The 23,321-nt window shown below is 38.9% G+C and overlaps 1 protein-coding gene across 1 annotated transcript; it reads right to left on the reverse strand.

Moving 5' to 3' along the window:
* Positions 1–520: 520 nt before the first annotated feature.
* On the reverse strand, positions 521–23,315 carry PANK3 (pantothenate kinase 3). The gene is made up of 7 exons (XM_008644211.2): positions 23,245–23,315; positions 14,108–14,460; positions 13,028–13,281; positions 12,744–12,920; positions 10,660–10,783; positions 8,242–8,367; positions 521–6,907 (listed from the first exon to the last, which is right to left on the reverse strand). The coding sequence occupies exons 1-7, from the start codon at positions 23,270–23,272 to the stop codon at positions 6,857–6,859; spliced, it is 1,113 nt and encodes a 370-aa protein (XP_008642433.1). The 5' UTR covers positions 23,273–23,315; the 3' UTR covers positions 521–6,856.
* Positions 23,316–23,321: the final 6 nt, after the last annotated feature.

A 23,321-nucleotide genomic window follows, 5' to 3' on the forward strand; every position in this document is an offset into this window, starting at 1 on the left:
CGCTTCCTTCCTCACAACTTTATGCTCAGTAGGCATCCAGTTAGGGCAATTTCAGGGCAACAGAATTCGGCATTTCAAAACATAACAAGGGGCAATTCCAAGAGAGGAGCAATTAGTTTATATATATGGTCTGCACTTTGCACATGAAGTATTTTATTCAACAGTAAAACATCCCCCTGTTCCCCATCCATGTGCAGGAAGCAGCAGGTGCTCCCACCAAGTGGATTTGGAAGGGGAACGCTTACAATGCTTTCAGAGCACACTTCATTCTTCAACACTGCAAACCAGGGCTTTTTAGCACATCCAGTGTTTCTGAAAACAGGACCTGAATCTAAGCACTGTGAATTATCAGCTTATTAAAGGAAGAAAAGAGCATGAAACCACACCAGTCACCTTGCGCCTTAGTAAGATACTCTGCAACAACCCCCAGTATCAAATGTTACAGAAATTTACCATGCCAAAGGAGAGGAACACACCCAGAAATCCCTCCCACAAAACCCACAAATGCAGGACAACAATGAACAATCTCAAATTATTTATTAGGAAAAGACAAAGTACTATTTCAACATTCGTACAGAACAAATGGTAATAAAACAAGGAACATAAACTGTAAAAAGTAGGCCCATGACAGAGGAGTTGGTTTATGACAAAGCAAATGAAATCCAAGCTTCATTCATGCAAACAAGCAGTAAAGAATTATTTACAGTTTTTATGGGATGAATTACAGCATTGTCCATATTTGGGCCCAAATCAAATTACTCAGTGACATATTAAAGGGATCTAATCTGTACATTCAATAATGAGAATCTATAAAAAGAAAAATAATTTAAACAATTTACAAGAGCTGTATTACAGATGGCATAAAGGCATCATTTACAAGAGCTGTTTAACAGGTGACACAAAGGTATTCATGAGTAATTTATGATTAAAAATTTGTAGCACATATTTTTACATCACATCTTCAGTGTCTGAACAGTAAACAAGAAAGCAGAGACATACCATGAGTGCAATGTAATAGAATAAGGCAACTTAACCAAATGGCTCTTCGGAGAATTTCCATCCTACCAGGTTTACAACTTAACAGATCTGCCTGTCTGCTTTGCTAACTAAAACAAATACGTGAAGACAGCAACTGGTGACTACAAGGCCTGCAATATGACGAAACAGTAAACAGAAAATTAAATGCTTGTTTGTTAAAATGCCAAAACTCAAGAATGTAAAAGTGCAGGTTATCAAAAGCCCTCTATACCCTAACACAAACACATTAATTTTCATGTTCTAGGTGTTGTAATTTAATATGTCTCAAAATACTAATTCACTAGTCTTATAAACTCTTTCATAATGCACAATCTGAAACTAATGTACCTCCCTCCCAAAGCTTGTATTTACACTTTCTTAAATTGATGCCAGAAACATGAATTGTGAAATGCCAGCAATTTATAGCAAAGATTAGCAACTGACACACTACATTCCAGTTCATTTTATAGGCAACACTAATTAGCACATTTAGATTTTAAATTATTTTAAATGGGTATTTCTGGATTTTCAAAAGCTTTCCTAAACACTTCAGTAGTGGCTGATTTACTTGGAAGTTTTAGCAGAGAACAAATGCCAATTGTGTTCTACTTGACACTATTTGTGCAAACAGCTACAGTAACAAAACAAGATGAAGGATCACGTGGAAATCCAGCCATGAAAACTCATCTGTCTCCTAATGTACCACGGGAACATTATGGGCCTTACAGAAAGTAGCACAGGAAGCCACACCTGCCAATGACTTGCCACATTAACAAACACAGTCCACACTGTCAAAAAAACCAAACCCAAAAGGGGAACTTGAAGTAAGGCCAAAAAGTATTGGCAAATGAGAAAATTTAAGTCTGTCAAAAGGACCAGGCCATAAATATTTTATTTACAATTTCTGTTCAGAATCTTTATTTTCAAAAAACAATTTAGCACCAGCAGGACTATGCAAAGTAGTACTACTGTGTTCCCCAGGCAGGAGACCCTGAGGCCCAATCTTGCTCATTAGTTTAAAAGAATGATCTACTCAAGTAACTACAGAGTGAGCAGGATTTGACACTCAGTTATGGAAACTGAGACTGCCCAAACATATTCCATTAGCACATTAATAATTACAAATACATTACAGTATCTTTTGAGATTTTTCAAAAGTGTGTTTTTAAGAATCCTTAATATTAATAAGCTTTCCATGTGTGAGATAAATGAAACTAATAAAACAGGCTTATTTGCAGACTTTTGTTAACCTTAGAGAATTACTAATTTCACCAGACTTGACAAAATAATGGCAATGTACTTTGGAGTATATCAGTAAACCTTAAAAGAATGTATGCAGGAATTATTCTTCTACACTGTGAAAAAGAATTTTTTAATCTCCAATGGTCATGTCTGAGGACTAAATTCTCCCATTTTATCCACAATGATTGTGAAGCCCACCCCCTCTGACTGCCTTAATGGGAAATGAAGCAATTACTACACCCAAACAGAAACTGTGTCAGGTGTGTCCCCAGCTCTGTACTGGGACCTACAGGGCCTCCTAAACCACTTCCAACCTGACCCACAGAAGCTTGTTCACTTTTTAACCTCAGCAAAGCTCTGTTACCTATTACATGGTTTTTAAGCCTACATAATCCATAAAAAGAATGTAGATAAGAAAAGGACAAGTGACAAGGCAAAGAATTAGGCTTGTTATGTGTATAACTAGAACTGGCCAGAACAAGCTCAACAGAACCACACTGACTTTCACCTCTATTATAAACTGAACTGTTTTCTCAGGATTCCAGTGATATCCAGAACATAAACAGTGAAATATTTATATTAATATTTAAAAACAGGTTGACTGCAAATTTATTTATTAATGAAAGTTAATAACTGGATATGAAAGACACCATTTAGTCTTTATCTAGCACAGATATACTCTAGATAAAAGACCCTTTAATTAGTTCCCAATGTTAAAACCCATTGTTATTCTGAAATATTTAGAAATGAGAAGTTATTTCAACTGATCTGGAAGCAGGTGTTTCCTGAAGACCTATATAGAGTACAGACAGAGTATTACAGCCCCTAAAGGCACCTTGCATCTGTACTACCAACTCAAGTGCAAGTAAGAACGTCACAGTACCAACTGAAGGAGCAGATGATCCATTAGGAGAAGCCAGAGCTTTTGATATACAGCTGAGAGTAAGTGGGACAATGTGGTCTCTCTTCTTTCCACCCTGTAACTCTCAATTACAAGCACCTGTTGGTAGAATCACACAGGTGCTTGAGAGAGGGAAAGGTCTTCCAGAAGGCAGGTTAGACACCTGAACACACTTTGGAAATCCTGAGCAAACTAAGACAAAGGGTGTATTGGAGCAGCTTCTCTCTGAACTCCTAAATGTATAGACTTCACTAAAAAGAATGAAAAATTGTTTTTATTTAAACCTCTGCTAGGTTCAGTAAAGAACACTGAGGATGTTTTAATTCCAGCCTGTTAAATATTCAAGATGTATTGTAGGAGTTCCCCTTTCATTCAAACTGCAATTACCCAAGTAGACTTAGAAAGGTCAAAGTGGTTAGGTTTAATAGCTTGGAATAATTTCACCTAAGATTGAACTTCTCTACCCAGAAATAAACACTACTTATCTCACTATAAACTTGCATGATTTTTAGGGAGATACTGATACAATAAAACTGTGCATAATATTAGAAAAGACCAAGCTGGAGGGATAAGACCAAGAATTGCAAAAGCATTACCCCAAGATTAAGGACTATAGGGACAGGAAGCCAGAAACCTGATGATGTTTTTCTGGTATCTCTTGCTACACTGGATTAAAGGGACCATCTCCATGGCCAATAAAATGACCTTCCATTTCTCTGGTAAATAATATTGGTTAGGAAACCCCATGGATAAAGTCCCACTACCATAAAATTGGCATTATATGAAAAAATTAAAAGGCACTCACATGGCTGACTGAGCTGAAAGCAATTACACATTCAAAATGGGTCTTACATTTTACTTCGAAGAAGTATCACAGAACTTTCCTCTAGAGAAGTGGTTCCACTTGAGAAGACAACAGTAGTCCTGAGAAAACCCCAAACTTTCTCTACTGTAGTACATCACACTGAATCAATTCACCCTAAAGCTGCTTCAACCAGTTAGCTCTGAGGAAAAGAAATGGCAAGGGTAAAAGTAAAAACAGACAATCAGGAAAAAGCAACTTACTTCAGTGATTCATATAAAAGAAATTAACCTGTTTAGAAGAGAACTTAGAAGAAAAGACTTTAAGGCTTATCTTGCAACTATTTGTGGTGCCTATCATTTCTCCTGGTGGTAGAGTCAATTTTTGGAGACTCTAATAACAAGTTCTAAGCTGACAGAAAATGAGATGAATCCAAAGATGTGGCTTAAATACAGGACCTCTGGGCTTTACAGTAGGGCTTGACAACTGCTGTGGTTGCTCTTGTAATGAAGTAACAATTATGCTGATAAAACTAGCAATAGGAAGCCAATTTTTTTAGAAGCCCAAGGGAAGTAAAACAGAGGTAGGGCATACTTTTTGATTCTCACAGTAGTTTCTATACAGTACAGCTATTCAAGAATTACTCCATTTGCTTATTTTGTAATTTTGTACAGTTTACTTTAAAAAGTGTCTGTCAGCTCACATCAACTTCAATTGGTTTAATTAACTATGGGTATTAGGTAATCATCTTCTATATGTGCTTTTGGTTAAATATACAAGTAGCTTTTAACTACTGCTTCAAGAGGACTCTCAGTATCACAAGTGAAGTGAAGTAGCAATAGACATGGTCAAAAGGAACTCTTTCTAATGGAGCTGTAGTACATGTCCTAAAGCACCCTTTGCAAGTAAAATATGCAGTTAGTTTGCAAATTTTCAGCAGGCTGCCAGAACACTCAGAAAATTAAGTTTTTACACAGTTCTATAACCAAATAAGGGTTACTTCTGACAGACAATCATAACTCAAAAGGAACAGTTTACAGCATTTATAAAGACATTCTATAAAAACTTATTTTCTGAAGTGCTCTGATTTAGCATTAGATCAGCTAAACTGTGAGTGTAATTTTTAGTTGTTTATGTCTATAGTGAAACATCAAAGCAAGCACGATGGAAATGTACCATGTACCAGGAAAAGCAACAATAAATGGAACTGCATTTGTGATTAGCATTGCACTTAATGAGTTGCCTACTCTAAGGTACTGTACTCAAAGGACCACAGAAAATTTTAAAAGCAAAAACCTATGATGCTAGGGCTCTGAATTTTGAGAAAGAGAAGAATGAAAACAGCACAAGGGTTTCTAACACAAGGAGGGTGTATCTGTAAATACATCACAGCCATGCTGTGGAATACTCAAGCAATTAGTTTTAAAAACCTTAAACCCCAAGATATGAGTGTGTCTGAGTCTGGTTGCTCCTCATGCACTTACAGGAAATAAATTTAACATGAGAATATCATAAAATTGGGTAGCTCTTTAGTCCACAAAAACTTATACAGCTAATGACTGTATAATAATCCTGTAAGTTTAAGATCTCATGCCCTGGCTTCAGGACTAAACTTATTGTAATAATTGCAACTGTCAATTTTAAAAGTTTACAGAAAACCCCAAAAATCAGTTCCAGAGTATGGACTTTATCCCAAGGCCACAATTTGATGAATGGTTCCATACTGCAAGTGCATTAAATATTGGTCCATTTGCTGCTGCAATACAAACTCTGATGCAGTCCTCAACTTCCAAAAACAAACTTCCAAATCCAAAAGTAAGCTAGCAACCTTACAACTTCAACACCTACTTGAATTCTGATTAACTCTTAAAAAATTACAGGGAAATCACAATTTCAAATCAGCAGGACGAGGCAAAAATTTTTCAAACCTCCACAGAAATAAGCCAAAGCATCAGAATTATGAGGTCCCATAATTAGTCTATTTTATAAGGATTTCTTCAATTCTCTCAGGCTTTATGGTACCTTTACAAACGATAATTCATGATGGCAGAACTTATGGGAAAAACAAACAAACAAACAAATCCAGAAGGCATTTTGGAAGTCATGTCCTCAAAAAATAAAAAAATTAAAAAATCTTCCCCCCAAAATCTGCCTTCGTTACTAAACTCTTTTCCAAATCCAAAGACAGAGGAATCTTTCCAAAATACCAGCTGAATCTTCAAATAAATTAAGGTGAGGTGAGTATCTTCATGAAACCTTCAAAATATCAACTCCTTAATCTGCTGCTTTGGCTGATTCTTTGTGTTTCTGTTCTTCCCACTGGCAATTAAAGCATTAATATTATTTCCATTACACATAAAAATAAAACAATTACTACGTTTACTGTGGGAAGCAATTGTCTACAGTTTCCTCATCTTGTCAACAGTACCTTGCTGTCTTTTGTTTTCTGTAAGTACACATAAAACTTGTGCTCACAGTAACAGTGTAACTAATGAAAATAATTTTTCAGTCATCAATTATATACAAAACTGATGGGCCTAAAGCCTTGGGAATAAACTTGCAATATTTGCATCCTGAGCACTTAAGGGTTTGGCATTCCTTTTTCTGGAATTTCTGGAAAGTTGTTTTCAGAGGATGTATTGCATATTAGAAGTTCACTACTGGCTACAACATACCAAAGAACATAAATAATAGCCACAAACAGTTCACTTGCCAATGCCCAACAGAGTGAAACTCCCTTCCTTACAACAGCAATACTCAGTAGCTTAATCACATCTTAGAAAGAATTACAGAAAATCAGCTATTTTCTTCTCCCCTCCCCAGATTTAATTCCCATCGACATAAACAAGTGTCATTCAGGTGGAAAATAGTTCAGTGTAGTGACATCTGGTATCTCAACTGAAATTTGGTAGCCCAAGCAGAGCACCAACAGCTCCAAAGTATCCCTGTTAAAAGAAGAAAAAAAAAACCAAGTTCAAGTAGGGTATTAAATTCTGCACTAATCACATTTTAGTGACAACAATCATCTGATGGACCAATGCTACAGAAAGAACACTATACACTTGAAATATATAATATTTCATAGTAATTATTTAAGGCTTTGTGAAACAAACATTTATCCTTCTTATCTAGCATAACTTTAGGAGATTTCCTACCAAGCCTCACCATACACTGCAGGACTTCTAAGACAGGTATCAGTGACTCCTAAAGCATGGAAACCAGGTTTGGTTTCTTCTTCCTAGAGAAGCTGCACATTTTGCTTGCTAAAAAAACTTCAATACCCATAGCAACATTATTCCTAATGTACAAGTGAAAAATTTCTTGAACTATCCACACATCAATTTTTTGGACTGTCTACCTACCTGCATACAAAGAACCACGTTCTCCTGTTGAATTACTTTTCCCCTGTGGAGTGAAATGCTCCCTCTCCCTATAACTAAGAAATATTCAAGTGTTTGGAACACACTCTTGAGCAAATGTAAGAGTTTAAAATTTACCCCAAAAAAATCTGAAGAGAGTAGAGCTAACAAGGAACTGTTACTGTGGACATCAGAACAGATTGTCAGTCTTGGGATAAGCAATAAAGGAAAAAAGTTGTGAGAATCAACTGAAGGGAATAGATGTAATGCTGTAATATTTGCAGATCAAGAAACTGAGGACAAAAAATCCTAACCCACTGCCAAGAAGCTACAAGTCAGCAACTGTTGCACCTGTAATTAACACTCATTGCGCCTGTATTTTAACCAAAACAAGTCAGAGCTCTCAGAATTACACACTGATCTGGACGGCAGAAGCTGCACAAAAGCAAGTTATTCTCAAAGCATAAAATCACTACAACAGCACTGAGGGGTCTGTGGTGGAATGAAAACAGGCCTTGTCAAAGCAGCCTCAACTTTCAAGACATTGCTCAAGCTCAGCTGAGAACAATGGAAGTGTTTCAAAGGCCCAAGCTTTACATTTCTGCACTCTTTAAACACAATACTTACTGTTGTTTCCACCCAAACCCAAGAAAGACTGGTGACCCTTAGCACAGAGTTTAACATTTTCTTGTCCCTCTCCAAAGATCCACAGCATGAACTGAGATACCCCAAAGTCACTGAAGTACTTCCCTGGCAGAAAACTGTTCCCAGAGAACCAATTCAGCAAGACAAACCTCCTCTTATTTCTAATATTTACTGAGCACTTGGTGCCTCAGGATATCACATATGAGAGCTACTCAATACAGGCATTTCTGATTTATGGTGAAACAATACACACAGATAACTGAGCCACAGCATACCTCATGTTCTAGGAACAAGGCCTTCAGCTGGCCTTTTGACCAGTAATCCAGTGCATATGCAAGAAGCTTCATTGACAAAGTATTCACACGCAAGAAATTGCCAACAAACACAACCCTGTTTATTTTCTAAAGAAAAAAAAAGAAAGAAAAACAGCAAAGGATTAAGTCTTTTCACTGTTTAACACAGCTTTGAAAAATTAAGCTATGAAAGAGGAGACTGTCCTGAGCAAGGAAAAAACCACACAAACAAACAACCCACAATTAAAACATGGTTCCAAAATTTAAAACACAGCATACTTGGGGAAAAGGAAAAACAGTGCAATCCTTGAGAATTAAAGGACTTAATTTACAGGCAAGCAGCATTTGTCTTTCAAATTAAGTGAGCATTTTCAGCAATTACACCAAAGAAAGAGCCCAGCTAAAAGTGAAATTAAATGTAATATACTTCTGTTTGGTAGAGAAGACTCAATGCCTTCATAGCCCTGTACAATGCTGCTTGATCCATTTGCAACAAGGCAGCACTGTAAAGAAGCCGAAGACAGTAAGACATGACAGATGCTCCTTTCATCTTCAGACCTCAATATACCTCAGCCTGACATTAGACTAAGAGCTGAATACTACAAGTGAGCTGTGAATTTTAATCAAGTCAAATGTAAAAAAGTGAAGATCATTTAATATTCCCCATTAACTGAAGTAAATCCAACATTAGGCAAAAACATTAAACACTGGTTAAACAACACGAGAGGAAGAACCAAAGAAAATGTAATTGTGTTAGTCCTTAGCACAGTGCTTAAGTAAGCACTTAATTACATTAAATCAATGATCATATCCGAGTCATTACAAAAACTAATATGACAATTCAACCTGTAGTCAAATGTCCAATATGCAACTGGTTTTTAACCATCTTGATTAGTTCCCAGTGAGGACAAAATTATGCTTTGTTAAGGCACAAAAACATAATTCTGTGCTACTGCAGGAAGTCAAAATAATTACATTCATTTTATCTTTATACATCAGTTCAATGTACTAGTTTGTGTATCCCTATTAACTGTTTCTTATGATCTGTAGTTATGTGACTCATTATGTGACATAGCTGGAATTAGACCAAAAACCTCTTGGAATAAAGCTAGTTTGTGCAGTTTACAAGTTCTGATTTGTTGTCATTTACTCCCATCCTTAAACACAAATTGCATACATTTGCCTAAGACATGTAGTATGTACTTTCAACTTCATCCTCATTTTAACTCTTCTGGTATTAAGCTTTGCTATAAAGCAAAAAGCTAAAATTAACTTAACACTCACAAAATTACCTTTCTTCTCCAAGACAGACATGACAGAACAACTGAGAATGAAACTGAGGGAGAAATTGCAATATTAAAACTAGAAAATATAATTAATCTGGCTCCTAAGCGAAAGGAGGGTTACTGCAGCTAACAGAGCTGTTGGTACTTCTGAAACAGTCACATCCCAAGATCTTAAGCAGAGCTCTAAATACAGTTACTCACAGTCTTCTCCAAGAAAGCTGTTACTAAACCTCATTTTATCCCAAGTTTGTTGATAATGAAGGAAGAAATCCCTGCTGCTCTGACACTCATGTCTTCTATGCCTAAATTCAGTATTCTTCCACAGCTTCATGGCTGTCCACACTAATACTGAAACTGAACACATACTGGCTCTTTTTTAAACTTTGAGAAATAGAAGATGGCAGGAAACCCTCTCTGTATCAACCAGCCAGATGAGAGGTGTCAAAGCAATTTTTAAGTTTCAAGAACTAGAAAAAATTAAAAATAATGCTTAACTAGAAACAAGGCTTTCAACAGGCTTTGATCAGAGAATAGCTTCAGCTTGGAGAAGCTGCTGGAGGCCATCCTGCTCAAAGCAGGACTTTCAGCAACTTAATATTGCAGTTGCTCAAGTCACGTATTTTGAAACTTCCAAAGACAGAGTCCACAGTTTGTCTCTGAGTCCATGTTTGAGGGCTGGGTGCATTCCCTAGCTGACCTTGCCTTGGCAGGGGAGTTGGACCAGATGATCTCCAGGACTCCTTTGCAGCTCTAACTGTTCTGTGGTTAAAGTCCTAGGAATTGCTTCAGAATATATTGATGCCCTCTGGAGAAGTGGGACAAGAATATCTTTGCCAATGGGGAGGGTACCTGATGAGGAACTTTGTTACGGAATAGAGCCCAAAGCCCGCAGGTAAGTGAGGGAGCAGGGGAGCACAGGATGTTGTGATGAAGGACTTGAAGTCCCCTTGCTAAAACAGGGTGACCGTAGGCACAACTCAAAGCTACTACATGAATTTCATTTCATCTGAGAATGTATTAAAAGATTTAAAGTATACACCATTTTAGCAGTCATTTCATGGGAAGACAAATAACAGAGCTGTAGCTAAATCATTTCCTTGTCAGAAGTTTTTACCTCATTTACTGCGCACATCCGCGCAATAGACCCAATATTATTGGTGATGGTGACCAATATGGCTCTTGCAAGATCTTCTTTACTGACAGACTCCCTCTTCTCTTTGTAGATCATATTCCCAAAACTAGAACAGGAGAAATGGCCATTAGTTACAAAGTGATTCATGTGCATTTGAAGTAATTTCAGAACGGATGTTTTTATGTTGTACAGAACCTATGTCTCATGTTTGCTCTTTGAGGAACTCCCTTTCTAAGTCTGTATTAAATACAGCAATTTGACACTACATCTGTATTTATTCCTTCACAGGAAATAGTCAATTTTGTTACAGTAACAGCCCCCCAATAAAATACTTTTGTTCAGATTGGACTTCCATGAAGAACCACCTACAGTAAAATGGTCTTATTCTTCAGACAAGACTACTCTGCAGATCTAGTCACTGTGAATTAAGTCACTGCCTAACTCTGACTGGTGAATCCTCCTCTTCTCATGCTTGCTTCCTCACAAGTATCTATCCATTCTTCTATTCTCAAAGTAGAAGAAAACCAGAGATGAATTGAAAGGTTTTATGATGGAACACAACCTTCTGAAACAAAATAACACAGCTGACAGAATGCAATTTAGGTTGCACAAATGAAGAGTTCTGGATCAGAAGGGCACTTCCCATACTATGCACAGCACAAAAGAGAAGACAAGAATCCATAGCTAAGTGTGATATTTTACCATCAAGGACTCTGTGCCAGATATAAATCAGTCTGGAGAGCAAGAACCTTGATTATTCTAAAACTCAAAAAGCCATTAAAGCTCTCAAGGATCCTAAAAAGTAAATGAGAACAGAAAGTACCAACTTAAAGCAAGTTAAAACATACTGACTAAAGTGTAAAGTTCACACATATTAAAACCTCTCAGCACATGGGCTCTTCAAGAGGCTTGGACTTAGGTGGCTGGAGAGGGAGAACAATTAAGTTGCCATGAATTATGACTCTCTATTGAATAAAAGCAAAGATTTAATGAACACTCCTATGTACATATTAGTTTTGCTTGCAGAGTTTATTTTTCTTATCTTTCGTAAGAGTAGTGAAGCTGCAGCATCATCAATAATATTCCCCAATGGAAATAATATGTGCAGCTGTGACAAAAGTCCTCTGTCATTGACAATGACATTCATTCTCACGGTGCAAACTGTTTGTGTTCAACAGCCCTCATCAACGAGAAAAGTAGTTAAACATTACACCAGACGTCTGTAGTAACAACCATCTTTCCAAAACAATTAGGAATTGCTCCACTGTAAGAGCAACACAAAAGCCATCTCCTACTCACCTTCCCTCTACACAATGGCTCTACTAAAATATCCTAGGAAATCAAAAAGAAATTGGGACTTTTTTCCCCTCTCTTGTACTGGTTTTGACTGGGACAAAGTTCATTTTCTTCCTAGTAGCTGTATGCTGGTTTTAGCTGGGATAGTTAAATTCTCTTCATTGCAGCCACTACGGGGCTGTGTTTTGGATTTGTGCTGGAAACTGTTGATAACACAGGGATGTTTTTATTATTGCTGAGCAGGGCTTGCACACAGTCAAGGCCTTTTCTGCTCCTCACCCCACCCCAGCAGCAGGCAAAATGGAGCTGCACAAGGAGTTGGGAGGGGACCATCCTGCTCTGTTCCATTTCTGTCCTGTTAAACACTCTTTATCTCAACCCACCAATTTTATTTTTTCCTCCCAGTTCTCTCCCCCATCTCGCTGGAGGGAGTGACTGAGAGGCTGTGTGGTGTTTAGCTGCCTGCTGGGTTACACCACACCACCTCTGCACTGTGTTCCTGCTGCTCCTGCGATCACCTTGCGATCACCTCTGACTCACACAAAGCTGTGCATGAAATACCACAGGAGGTTTCTTCAATCTCTACCTAGCAGGCACCTGCACGTGGCTTTAAACCTCCAGGAAAGCTGAGGATACATACTTTTAGGATAAAAATGTAACTTGACTACAATAAAACCTTGCATAAAAGCAGTTCTCTCTGTATGAAGTGTTTAAGTCTTGTTTTTGAAGCTCCATACCCACAAAGAACCCACAAAGAGCCTCCCGCTTACCTGGATGCTACAGCCCATCCTGGTAAGCCAAATCTTTCATAGTCTCCTCCATAAATATCCCGAACCAGCTTGTCAGCATGTGTGCTGTCTCCTTTGGATGCCATTTCCAGAGCTTCTTCAAAACTTTCACAGCCCGTCAACAAACTGCATAACCCAAGAAAGGTCCCTCCACCTAGACTAAGGACAGAGAAAACCAGTTGCTTTTAAACAGCATTTCCTCACATAAAAGATCCATATGTCATTGCCTCATAGAGTAACAACGCCAACGTAGGTTTTTAAATTACCTTGTTCCAGTTACTCTTTTATAGTTGTCTTTGGAATGGACTGATAAAATACTGACTCCTGAACCAATGTTAACAACCAGCAATGGGTATGGATCATCCAGGTTAAAAGGCATCTTTTGGCATCTCTCGGGATCTGAGGCATTTTCAAAATAGTAGCACTCTGCCTGGCCATTGAAGCTGACAGAGTCTATGTACAATAAGCCTTTGACAAGGCAGTCAAGCTCATCCAGTTTGTGCAGCTGGAGGTTTCCAATCTGTGTTAAGAAAGAAAAAAAAGACTGTGGCAACATGCTCTAACATTGCACAAATGTGCTACAAATTTATGACTATTATTTGTACTGCCCAACTTTAAGAAGTTATCTCACATGACTAATGCAGGAATTTCAATGCCACTAAAAAGCCAACAAAGAATTCAGAGCTAAATTCTGAATACACAAACTAGCAAATTAATCTGAGTGTAAATCCAGATCCGACCTGAATCAAGAAGAGAGAAGCAGTGTAAGTATCTGCTTTGCTAAGCTCAAAGATAACTTCTGAGATACTAAGACATTACTCCATTGAAAAATTAACAACATTTTTCATCAATTTAGATCAATAAAAAGGTCATAGAATACCCTAGAGGCCCCGCTGAGTGTCATCTTGGTGGAACTCACATCTGCACATCTTTTCAAGGTTTGTGGGGTTCCTCCCACATCTTACAAGTCGAAACAGTAATTTCTAAGATATCAGCACATAAAAAGCTCAATTTCATTGTACTAACTATCCTTGCAACTTTATTAACACTCCAAGGATCATAGGAAAACCACAGGTCAGCGATTCTGTGGGGCTTAAGGCTCACTACAGTTCTTCCATAGTTCTGCACGTGATATTTAAACCGCCGTTCTCTCATAAAGCAGAAGGAGAATTAACTAACAGGTGCTGTGGATTCCAGGAAGGCTGTAACTTCCCACCATGCTTAATACAACTCATAATGAAAAGTATTAGAGCTTCCCACAGTTTTTCAAAATACAGATTATTTTAACCCATCACCAGCAATGCTTTCAGCATCAGCTGCAGGCAGAGGCAAGCCAGGCTACCTACTGTGCGAAAGTCTTCCTCGAACTTGTATGCGCCACCGCCGGTGGCACAGAGCACCGTGTGTAGTGTTGAGAAGTTTTTATTTCTTCCCATTTGGATAAAGGTAGGCAAATCATGAGTTGGGAACCGAATAAAGTGCAAGTTTCCTCTTCGAGCAAAAATCGTTAAGTCTTTCAGCTCCAGGTGGACATCCCGAATGCCAGTGGATCCGTAGGCTACATTGGAAGTCAGGTATTTGCGGATGCTCTTCAGGCTTTCAACTTCCTCCTGCTCCTCCTCTGCAGTGATGTCAATAGGTTCAAAATAGGCAAGTTTGACCAACGTTCCCCCAATGTCCATGCCAAACCATGGGAAAGCTGTGAAGATACAACAATTAGCCATTAGGTCTGTTGAAGAGCAAAAGCCATACATGGAGCTTAAGACTGAACCAGGGCTGTACTTTTCAACATGACAGACATTAGCAACAAACCTGACAGGAGAAAAGAATAAGCACTCATTTCAGTTACATGACCTTAAATATCTCTTGTCACAGGTAAAAATGGAAAAATGAGCAACTCTACACATTTAAATGCTATAACATGCTTAGAAAGCTGAACTAAAAATTCTCCAAGCTGTATCATATCTTTCAGACCCACTCATAAACAAAATTCAACCACTTTTTTTTTATTGAGAACAAAGGATTAAAATAACCTTTGCATCTAAAATAACAGCTCTGACGTAGTTCAGCACAAAGACTGCAGCACACACTTGAAGAAAGCAGGTTACACATTACAGCTGACAACAGGGGCAGGACAGGTACTCCTCCTCTAACAGTCCCTCACATAACATGGCTGTTGAGAGGAAAGCTTTAATTTATTTGCATGCACTTTAAAAATTGACACAGCTAAGATGTCCAATTTCTATCCCTTGAAGTTAAAGGGATAACAAAATGTCCTATTAAGAAGTGCACACAAAAGAGAAAATTAATATTACTGAATTTAGGTTCAGGTTTTTGGGGTTTTTTTTCCCTTTTTTTTGGTACCTTGGCTAGGAAAGGAGAATTTCTGTACTACAAAATAACAACACTAAAGCACAAGTGCTTTGCTTTGTCCTTTATGTGGGATGACTGCAGTTCCTAAAGGGGATTTTATGGTCCATGACATGCAGGACCATAATTTGAATATGCCTCTATCAATAAATATTCCTAACTATGTGGAGTTAAACAGATACTCAGCGCCCTACTGCAAAGACAACATCTTCAACTGAGAGCTATCCCACTGTCAGTTCCCAGAAACAGTATTTAAAACTTAAAAATTAAGTTTAAGAAAGATCTTCGATATCCAGATGGGAAGCTCACGTGTTTATTTCCTAATTGACACTATAACTTGCTTGGTTTTGCTTCCTCTTTTTCTTTTCTTTTTTAGCATTCCAATTTATTTCTTCAGATGTAATTCGTATCTTACAGAAGCATGAAATTCAGGAACAAAACCACAAATATGTTAATATGCTTCTCACGAGCAAGATGCAATTACACTGTATTTACATTACCAGTGGGATCTATCCTTGAGAAGAATGACCTACCAAAATATTTTAATGTATTTAGGCAAGGCTGGCTCTGTGTCAGTTCATTTATGAATGCTAAAGTTAAGAAGAAAAGAAACTTCAATGATGCCTCAACTTTCAGAAATGGGTGTCAATAGAATATTGTCAGATATTAACAAAAAAATTTAGTTGGTTATCTCACTGATCTTGAAAAACTAAATTTAAATACAAAGGTAAATTCTGTGACATAATCTAGCTTGAAGTGGAAATGAAGGCGTTCTATAAACCTGGTATCTTTTCCATAAAGCTGAGGGCTAAGCATAAAGACACAAATGAATTGACTTTGCTGCTGCATGCCTGACTTCTTCACCCTGAGACTATGGACATAAGAAAATTTGTCATCTTACTGTCTGACCACAATTAGCTGAGGATTTATTAAGTGACCTCACCAAGTTTCAACATCTTGCCATGAATGATGTCACGAGAACAAAACTGAAGAAGGGAAGTTGATTCACCCAGCAGACCAGACCATGTCTGTAGGAGTCAATCCAACCCATGCAGAATTCACCTAGGGCACAGCAACCCAAGTACTACCCGGATTCTTCCTGTTCAGTAGACCTAGTAAGTAACTACAATCTCGTCCTCCAAAAGAGGAAAGAAGGGGAAACAGCTGAAAGTTCATGTGATGAGTTTAAGGATGATGTGGTGCATGTCATGCCTCTTTGTCAGAAGATCCACTGCATCCCATGTTAAATGATCCAAAAAGCTTTTGCAAATACAGCATTAGTCACGTCTCTGTAAGTCTTAAGGTTTATGGATCTTGTATACCAAGTAAAAAACAAGAACAGTTGAACTGTAAGTTTATTCCATAATTTAAATGAGAACACATTTTATGGTAAAAAATGGGATCACGCTGTAAAAGATCAGTTTTCTGGGTTGACTGAGTGATCCTAACAGCCATTTACAGATTTTGAAACTGAAGAAATAAGCCAGTTTTCACCTTTGTGACAAATCCCAGGAAGTTTTATATTTTTCTATTGAAAATTTGTCAAGATTTGGCTGGCAAGTACATTGCTCAAGTTTCATTTGCAAGGTGGAGGAGTTTTGACAAGCAACTGGGCCCACGTATGGTTAACCTAGTCCTTATACCAGCAAGAAGGTGTTACACAAGGATTCTTGCGGATGCAAGCCACTCCTGATTGATTTATATTGATTTTGTTACAGGTACAGCCAGGAAAATGAAAGCCATTTTGTTTTCCAAACACAGAAGGGGACCCACATACACACGTGGATAGTATATGGTAAAGGCACAATCAGTTGGCATTGATAGAAATACATTCAAATTCAGTAGAATCAGTGTAACTGTTCATGGACACAACATGGAAACCTCATAAACCCTCCTCTTATTGCTGCAGGTTTACTTAGGGTAGATCCTGGCTCAGGAGCCATCCTATCTGGATGCAGGGATACATCAATGACTCTATAAAAGGTATTTTTATACTTGTATTTGTGGGTCATGCTTCTCTGAGAGATTTAGGAGAATGCCAGCAGCACAACCTTTTGAAAAAATATCCCCAGACACCAGCTTGATCCTTTCAGCAGTCACAGTTACAGAAACGTATCTGGATGAGACCAATACCAATTACACAACCTTCTTTTCAAGCTTATAGGTCTGCAGATACTAGGTTTGAAGACTTGCACAACTGTAACCATCATTCCACAGCTTCATAAGGAGTCAAGTCCCCTGCACTAAAACGGGACTTTTTTTCCACAGCTCTATGGGGATTAGATCATTAAAAGATTTTTTTCAGCTTTTCCTCTTTATTGTTATTCCCAGGAAGAGCCCACAAAAAGCAATGCACAGCTCAGAAATATTCCTTGCTGAGAATGTAACTCCTATTCACAGAAGAAATCCAGGGCTCAACTATTCAAAGTTCAGCTCCTCTCTGCAGTGGTCAGCAACAATTTGAAAAAAGGAAAAGTAAGAATTCCAGCTTTTTACTTAACAAGCCCAACTGCCTTGTGCAAACTACATAAAACTCTTTCAAAAACACACATTCTGCTTTTAGGAAGTCAGGCCAGGCTCTATTTAAGAATACACAAAATACAGATCCTTACTATCCAAGAAGAGACAGATACGTGAAGTAGAACACTAACTGGGAAGTCAAAACCCATATGGTGTTTAATGTGATACTTCACACCAAATTTAACTGTCTCCAGGACAGCAAGAAGAGTACCAAAATGTACAACCTCCTTAATTACAAACCCAGATTTTCTTTCACTCCCCAGCTCTGCCAGGAGCCACTGTGGTCCCTACCTAGACACAGCAGCCAGGAACCCTTGCAATAAAGCAACAGATTGCTCTGTACATGCTGTGAAGACAGCTTTGAGGGGCAACCTGCTCAGAATTCAAAAAACCATGATCATTAAAAGGACTCCCTAGAACTGCTTCCTGCAATTAGAAAAGCACTTCCCGCAAGGGAAGAGTGCTGTGGTCACACAATGATGTAGCAGTTCTGTTGAGTAAGAAAACCCATGCTGGTGGCTGTTGCATGTTATTTAAACCCTAATAATCTTTAGAGATACACAGGGAAGCCTCATTCTCTTGTGTCTGCACTTCTCAAGTTCACGCTGTGCAGAGTCACTGGCAGCAATCTTAAGGTTACTTATATCTTATCATATAAGGTCATTATATGCCAAAAGATATTAATTACGGTACATGTCTTTTTAGTGGCAACGCAAGCACAAAGGTTGAAGTGTCTTCCTTTTCCACGTGTTCTGCAGGGGACCCTTCGAAGCTTTCCACCCAGACCACATACTTGCATTTTGATTTTGTACACCCATTCTGGATCCAAAGCTGCAGGAAGTACACACTCAAAGACTTAACTACTCCCCCCTTATTCAGTCAAGCCTAAGATTCCTCTGTTACATGTTCTGTTTGTATTTAGCTTTTAAAAACTGAGAAACAGATGCCTGTCAACCTCTTTCCTATGAATGTAATGACATATTTGAAACACAAACACCTTTGAAATACTTCCCTCTCCCTGTAAGATAAAGTAACACTCTGGGTCAGCCCTGTATAAACTAACACGAACCAACCTTCAAAGAAGAGTAGCTAACTCCTAACTCAAGCTGGGAGCTTGGCACCATGGGGAAAAAAAAATAAATTCACAACTGTCAGAGACAGCAAAAAACAGCCTAAGACATTTCGTGTCATCTCTGTAAGAAAGCTTATGCATTATTAAGACATAAGACTGTTGCACTCCAAGTACAAACATGGCTTGGGAAACGACTGTCGAAGGGTGCTAAAGCTCGTGATTCTATACAGCCTTAAAACACAAGAAAGGAAAATGATCATGAAAGCCACAAAAATTTAAGCTTACTTCTGCCAGCACTGCAACAGTTCTTTGTGAAAGTACGCAGTATCATCAGTTCTGATGCCCAAAACTTACCTATTTCAGCTCGCTATGTAGCCTTTGATCACAAAACTAACCTTGATCCCATTCTTATCTGAATACTGACAAGGCAAACGACTATTTAAAGGTTCTACTGAACTATTACACAGTGTTTATAAACACATAAACTAAATGCCTCTTGCACTTTCTCCAAATTAATTTTCTTCTCTGCAAGTGCACCCATTCTTTACTTCCAGCATTTCCCTAAAACATCAGCATCAGCATCAAACATCAGCAAAGTAAAACCTGAGGGCAAACTCTTAACAGCTAAATCGGCTGGGGGACTAAGGCAGCTAATGTGAGGAATGGGACAAGTTAAGAGAAAACACACCAAAGCTTGCTGAACTGCTAAATTAAATGGGATTAACCTGAGGGCTGGGCAGCAGAATGCCTTTGCTATGCCCATGAACACCAATCTACACAGCCTAGGAGCCTCTACAGAGCAAAAGTGCACTTAAGTGTCCTTAGTCCTTGAAACACTGGAGACTTTCTCTCCTTAACAAGTTGTGTAACAGGTTTTTGATTCAAATATCCCAAGTCCAGCTCAAAATACATTTGGGCTGGACAGAATTAACATGCAAATTAAATGTATCTGACACGCCCTGGCACATCCTCCCATTTTCCTTGTGGGAAAACTCCATCATGCTCTGCAAACTCCCACTCAGCCACCTCTTATCACGCTCCAGAACAGCCCTGTTCACAGTGGGAGGACAGGTGGTAATGGGCAATTACCATAACTGCTCTTCATGGGCTTTATCACTTCTACAAGTGCGTACCATGTAAAGCTTAATACAAGACAAAATATCGCTGCTTTCAGCTTCTCCCTCCTTGCTCATTCTGGTAATTTTGTTGACATTTCAGCAGCAGTCTCTTTGGGGATAGGTGTTATTACAGTGAGATACAGAATGCAGAGGCACAACTTAACACGTAAGAGATGCACTGTGTATAACACTTTTAGTATACACTGTTCCTGGCAGTATTAATCCATTATTAGAAATATATTTTTCAACTGCAATCAAGTGAGAGCCTTGAACATCTGCTATGGGCTAATAATCAGCTTTCAAGGACTAATAAGAAAATGCTAGGATACCAAAAATCTACGCAGCAAATTCCATGGAAAAAAAAAATCCATCTATTTATAAGGGATTCTCCATCAATCTAAATGGATTTTTAATCAATTTTACTATACTAATCCTCCATGTGACCGCAATGATTATATGCGTCCATAGAACCCCACTGGAAAAAATAAACTTGAGATTTTAATCTTTCCTTTATACTGATGCAGGATTTTGCAAATCTCTGAAATGTACATTCATGTATTAGTGTGTCTCAATTCATCTCAAGGAAAACACAGGCATTTGTTCTCAAACTATTTTCAGTTAACAGTCAAAAGGAACAAACTGCAAAAAGTAACATACACAAGTATATTAAATGCTCAAAGTCTTTGCCTTTCCTTCAGCACTCTGTTGCACTCCAGAGCCAAGAGGAAGGGCTCCAACTCCTCTGGAGAGCACAGCACGCTGGCACCTCGCCTTCCCCCGCCAACACGTACAGCTCTCTCTGAATGAGTTCCTGCTCTCTTCCCTTTGGGCAGATCCCACACAGCAGCAGTTCTGCAAGACTCACTGCTCTCACATTTATCATCTCAACCCACAAATAACCTTTGGAAATTTCCTTGAAAATTGCCAGCCATTCTTCCCCATGGGCATTTTCTCAGAAGAGCTATCATTCAACTGCTGCTTGGAAGGTTCCTCTGGAGGTCATCTGGTCTGACCTCTCAGTTACACCAGCAGGAAAACTGCCAGTACTAGATGAGGTCAGCTACAGCTTTGTCCAGTCAACACTTTGAGTCCTCAGAAGTTTTTCAAGAATCCTCCAAGAATGGAGACTCCACAACCTCTCCAGCTTCCACTGCTACACTAACTTAGTACAAGGTTTTCCTGGTTTGAATTGATGAGATACTCCTTTAAAATGCCTGACTCCTCTCATCACCAGCAGCTGAGATTTAAATGGATCTTTACTAGCCTCTTTTAAGACAGCCAATCTCAGAAGCTGTGTTCCATAAATTCTGCTGCATTTCTCACAGTTTTTACTCCAACAAATTAGCGACAGCATTAGTCAGGTGAAGATCTGGAAGGGAGGACCACACAAGCATGTCTAGGCAGTGTATCCACATCAGGGACTCTGAACTGGTTTGGTGTCTCCATTTTACCCTCACCTCTCTCATGCCAGTCACTGCAATCAGGCCTTCCTTCCTGATGCTAAACATCACAGATAAAAGTACAGGCAGACTAAAGCAATCTGCTCAATTCTACTTTGCAGGTTCTTAAGTAACAATTATCCATTTTTCCCCAGAATCACATTTGGCTGCATCACAGATGATTAGGTACTCACTTGGTCTAAGGAACGTACACTCAGCAATTGTGTTGAAAAGTGTCTGCAAGTGTCTTAGCCAAATAATTTGTAAACAGTCTAAAAGTGGTATTGAGCCCAACTCAGCTTTCATGTCAACATGAGCATTTAAGCCAAACTGACAGCAGTATCTGGGTACCAGAGACCCTGAACATCACTTTCCATCGTCATTACTTCTGTGGATCTGCTCCTCTTCAAACATTCAGCTGCTCTCTCAGTGTGACTAACCAGGAGCAGAAATCTGCAGATTGAGTCTAAAGTTCACTGCCTAAGAAACTCTATGCTATTATCTTTTAAAAAGTCACCAGCTCTAAAGTATGTTCAAGAGTCAAGAAGAAATAAACAACGCAGTTTGACACTATTCTTCCCCTCCTGCTTATGCAGATCCAACTGTTTCTAATTCCCATCATGAAACCAACACCGAAGTTCAAATTCAAGAACTGGAAGAGTGCAACTACAACTGTAGCATATTTGAGCAGTTAAAACTTCTTGAAAACATTTGCACTGTTATTTAGCCATGGGGCTTAAATCCACCACTGAAGAAAACAAAGCTTTGAGGTCCAGCAGAGATAGTCCTGAAATCAGCAGGTTTCTGCAGTAGGAGCAGCCATAGTCTCACATTTGAATTATCAAACCGCTATAACATTTTACAGACAGCTACTGCTGTCTTGGTAACATTTCTTAATATTATACCAGGGGAAAAGAATGCTGCCTGAACTCTACTCTTCATAAACATCATTACAAACATCAGCAATTTCCACACACTGGCACTAACAGGAGGTGATGGTTAATTGTGTGCTACAAGATGCATATTTAGGGTTTCCCCAACAGACCACAAGAAACAACGTACTTTCAAAGCCTTTACGGCTATTTCCAGAGCTATGCTAATACTTCCTGTCTTAAATATGCGCTTGGTGGCCTTCTTCTTTTTAGGCTGCTCAAAAACCAAAAAAATACATTTAAATCATTGACTTTCCATATCCATAGTTGTATGCTGTTCATTAGCCAGGCATGCCATATGAACAACACTAGGCCTAGAAATCTGGGACTAGCTATCTTTGCTATACAGTAACCCACCCAGAAAGTAAGTCTTTAAGTATGATGACAAAGATGCTAAACTCAGTGGAGCAATACCTGCATCCCTTTCAGCTAAAGCACACCTGTATGAGCTTGGCAGGTGTGTTGACTTGCACAGCTGTGCATCTGTTATGCTGAGAGCACATCACCTGCATGTAGATTAACCGTACTCAATCCAAATCTCCCTTCCCAAGAGGTAGCTGTAATCTTAAAACATTCTGTTTATATTCACCTGAGTCTGAACCGTGTTTGCGCTCTCCAAAACAAACATGGCACTCCATAATAATACATAGTAAGAAATATTATTATAGCTATGATTATTAAAGGGGAGCATTCAGCGTATTTTAATGAAAGACTTATATCCAAACATTAGTAAATATTCTAAAAAAAATTAGAACTTGATCAGCTCTGCAAAACCAAAACTGTAGCAACTGCAGCCACCTGTGCAGGTGTTCAGCACACTGGTTAAGTGCCATCTTCATCAAACACAGCACCCAACCCCAAGAAACTGATTATATCACTTTCCGACGCCAGCACTGAGGATCACCTGAACCCCAACACCTCCCTCAGAGGGACGCACAGGAGCGAGACGCGTCTCTGCGGGCATCTCCCGGATCAATGGATGGGCACCGCCCGCCGCGCAGCCCCGCGCCCCCTCCCCCGGCCCGGCCTTACACGGCTTCTTGGCATCCTTGATCTTCATGGCGCTGCGGCGGCGGCCCGGCTCGCTGCCGGCCGGGGCGGGTCTCCTG

This window comes from Corvus brachyrhynchos, unplaced genomic scaffold (assembly GCF_000691975.1).
Source record: "Corvus brachyrhynchos isolate BGI_N302 unplaced genomic scaffold, ASM69197v1 scaffold262, whole genome shotgun sequence".
Taxonomy (NCBI): Eukaryota; Metazoa; Chordata; class Aves; order Passeriformes; family Corvidae; genus Corvus; species Corvus brachyrhynchos.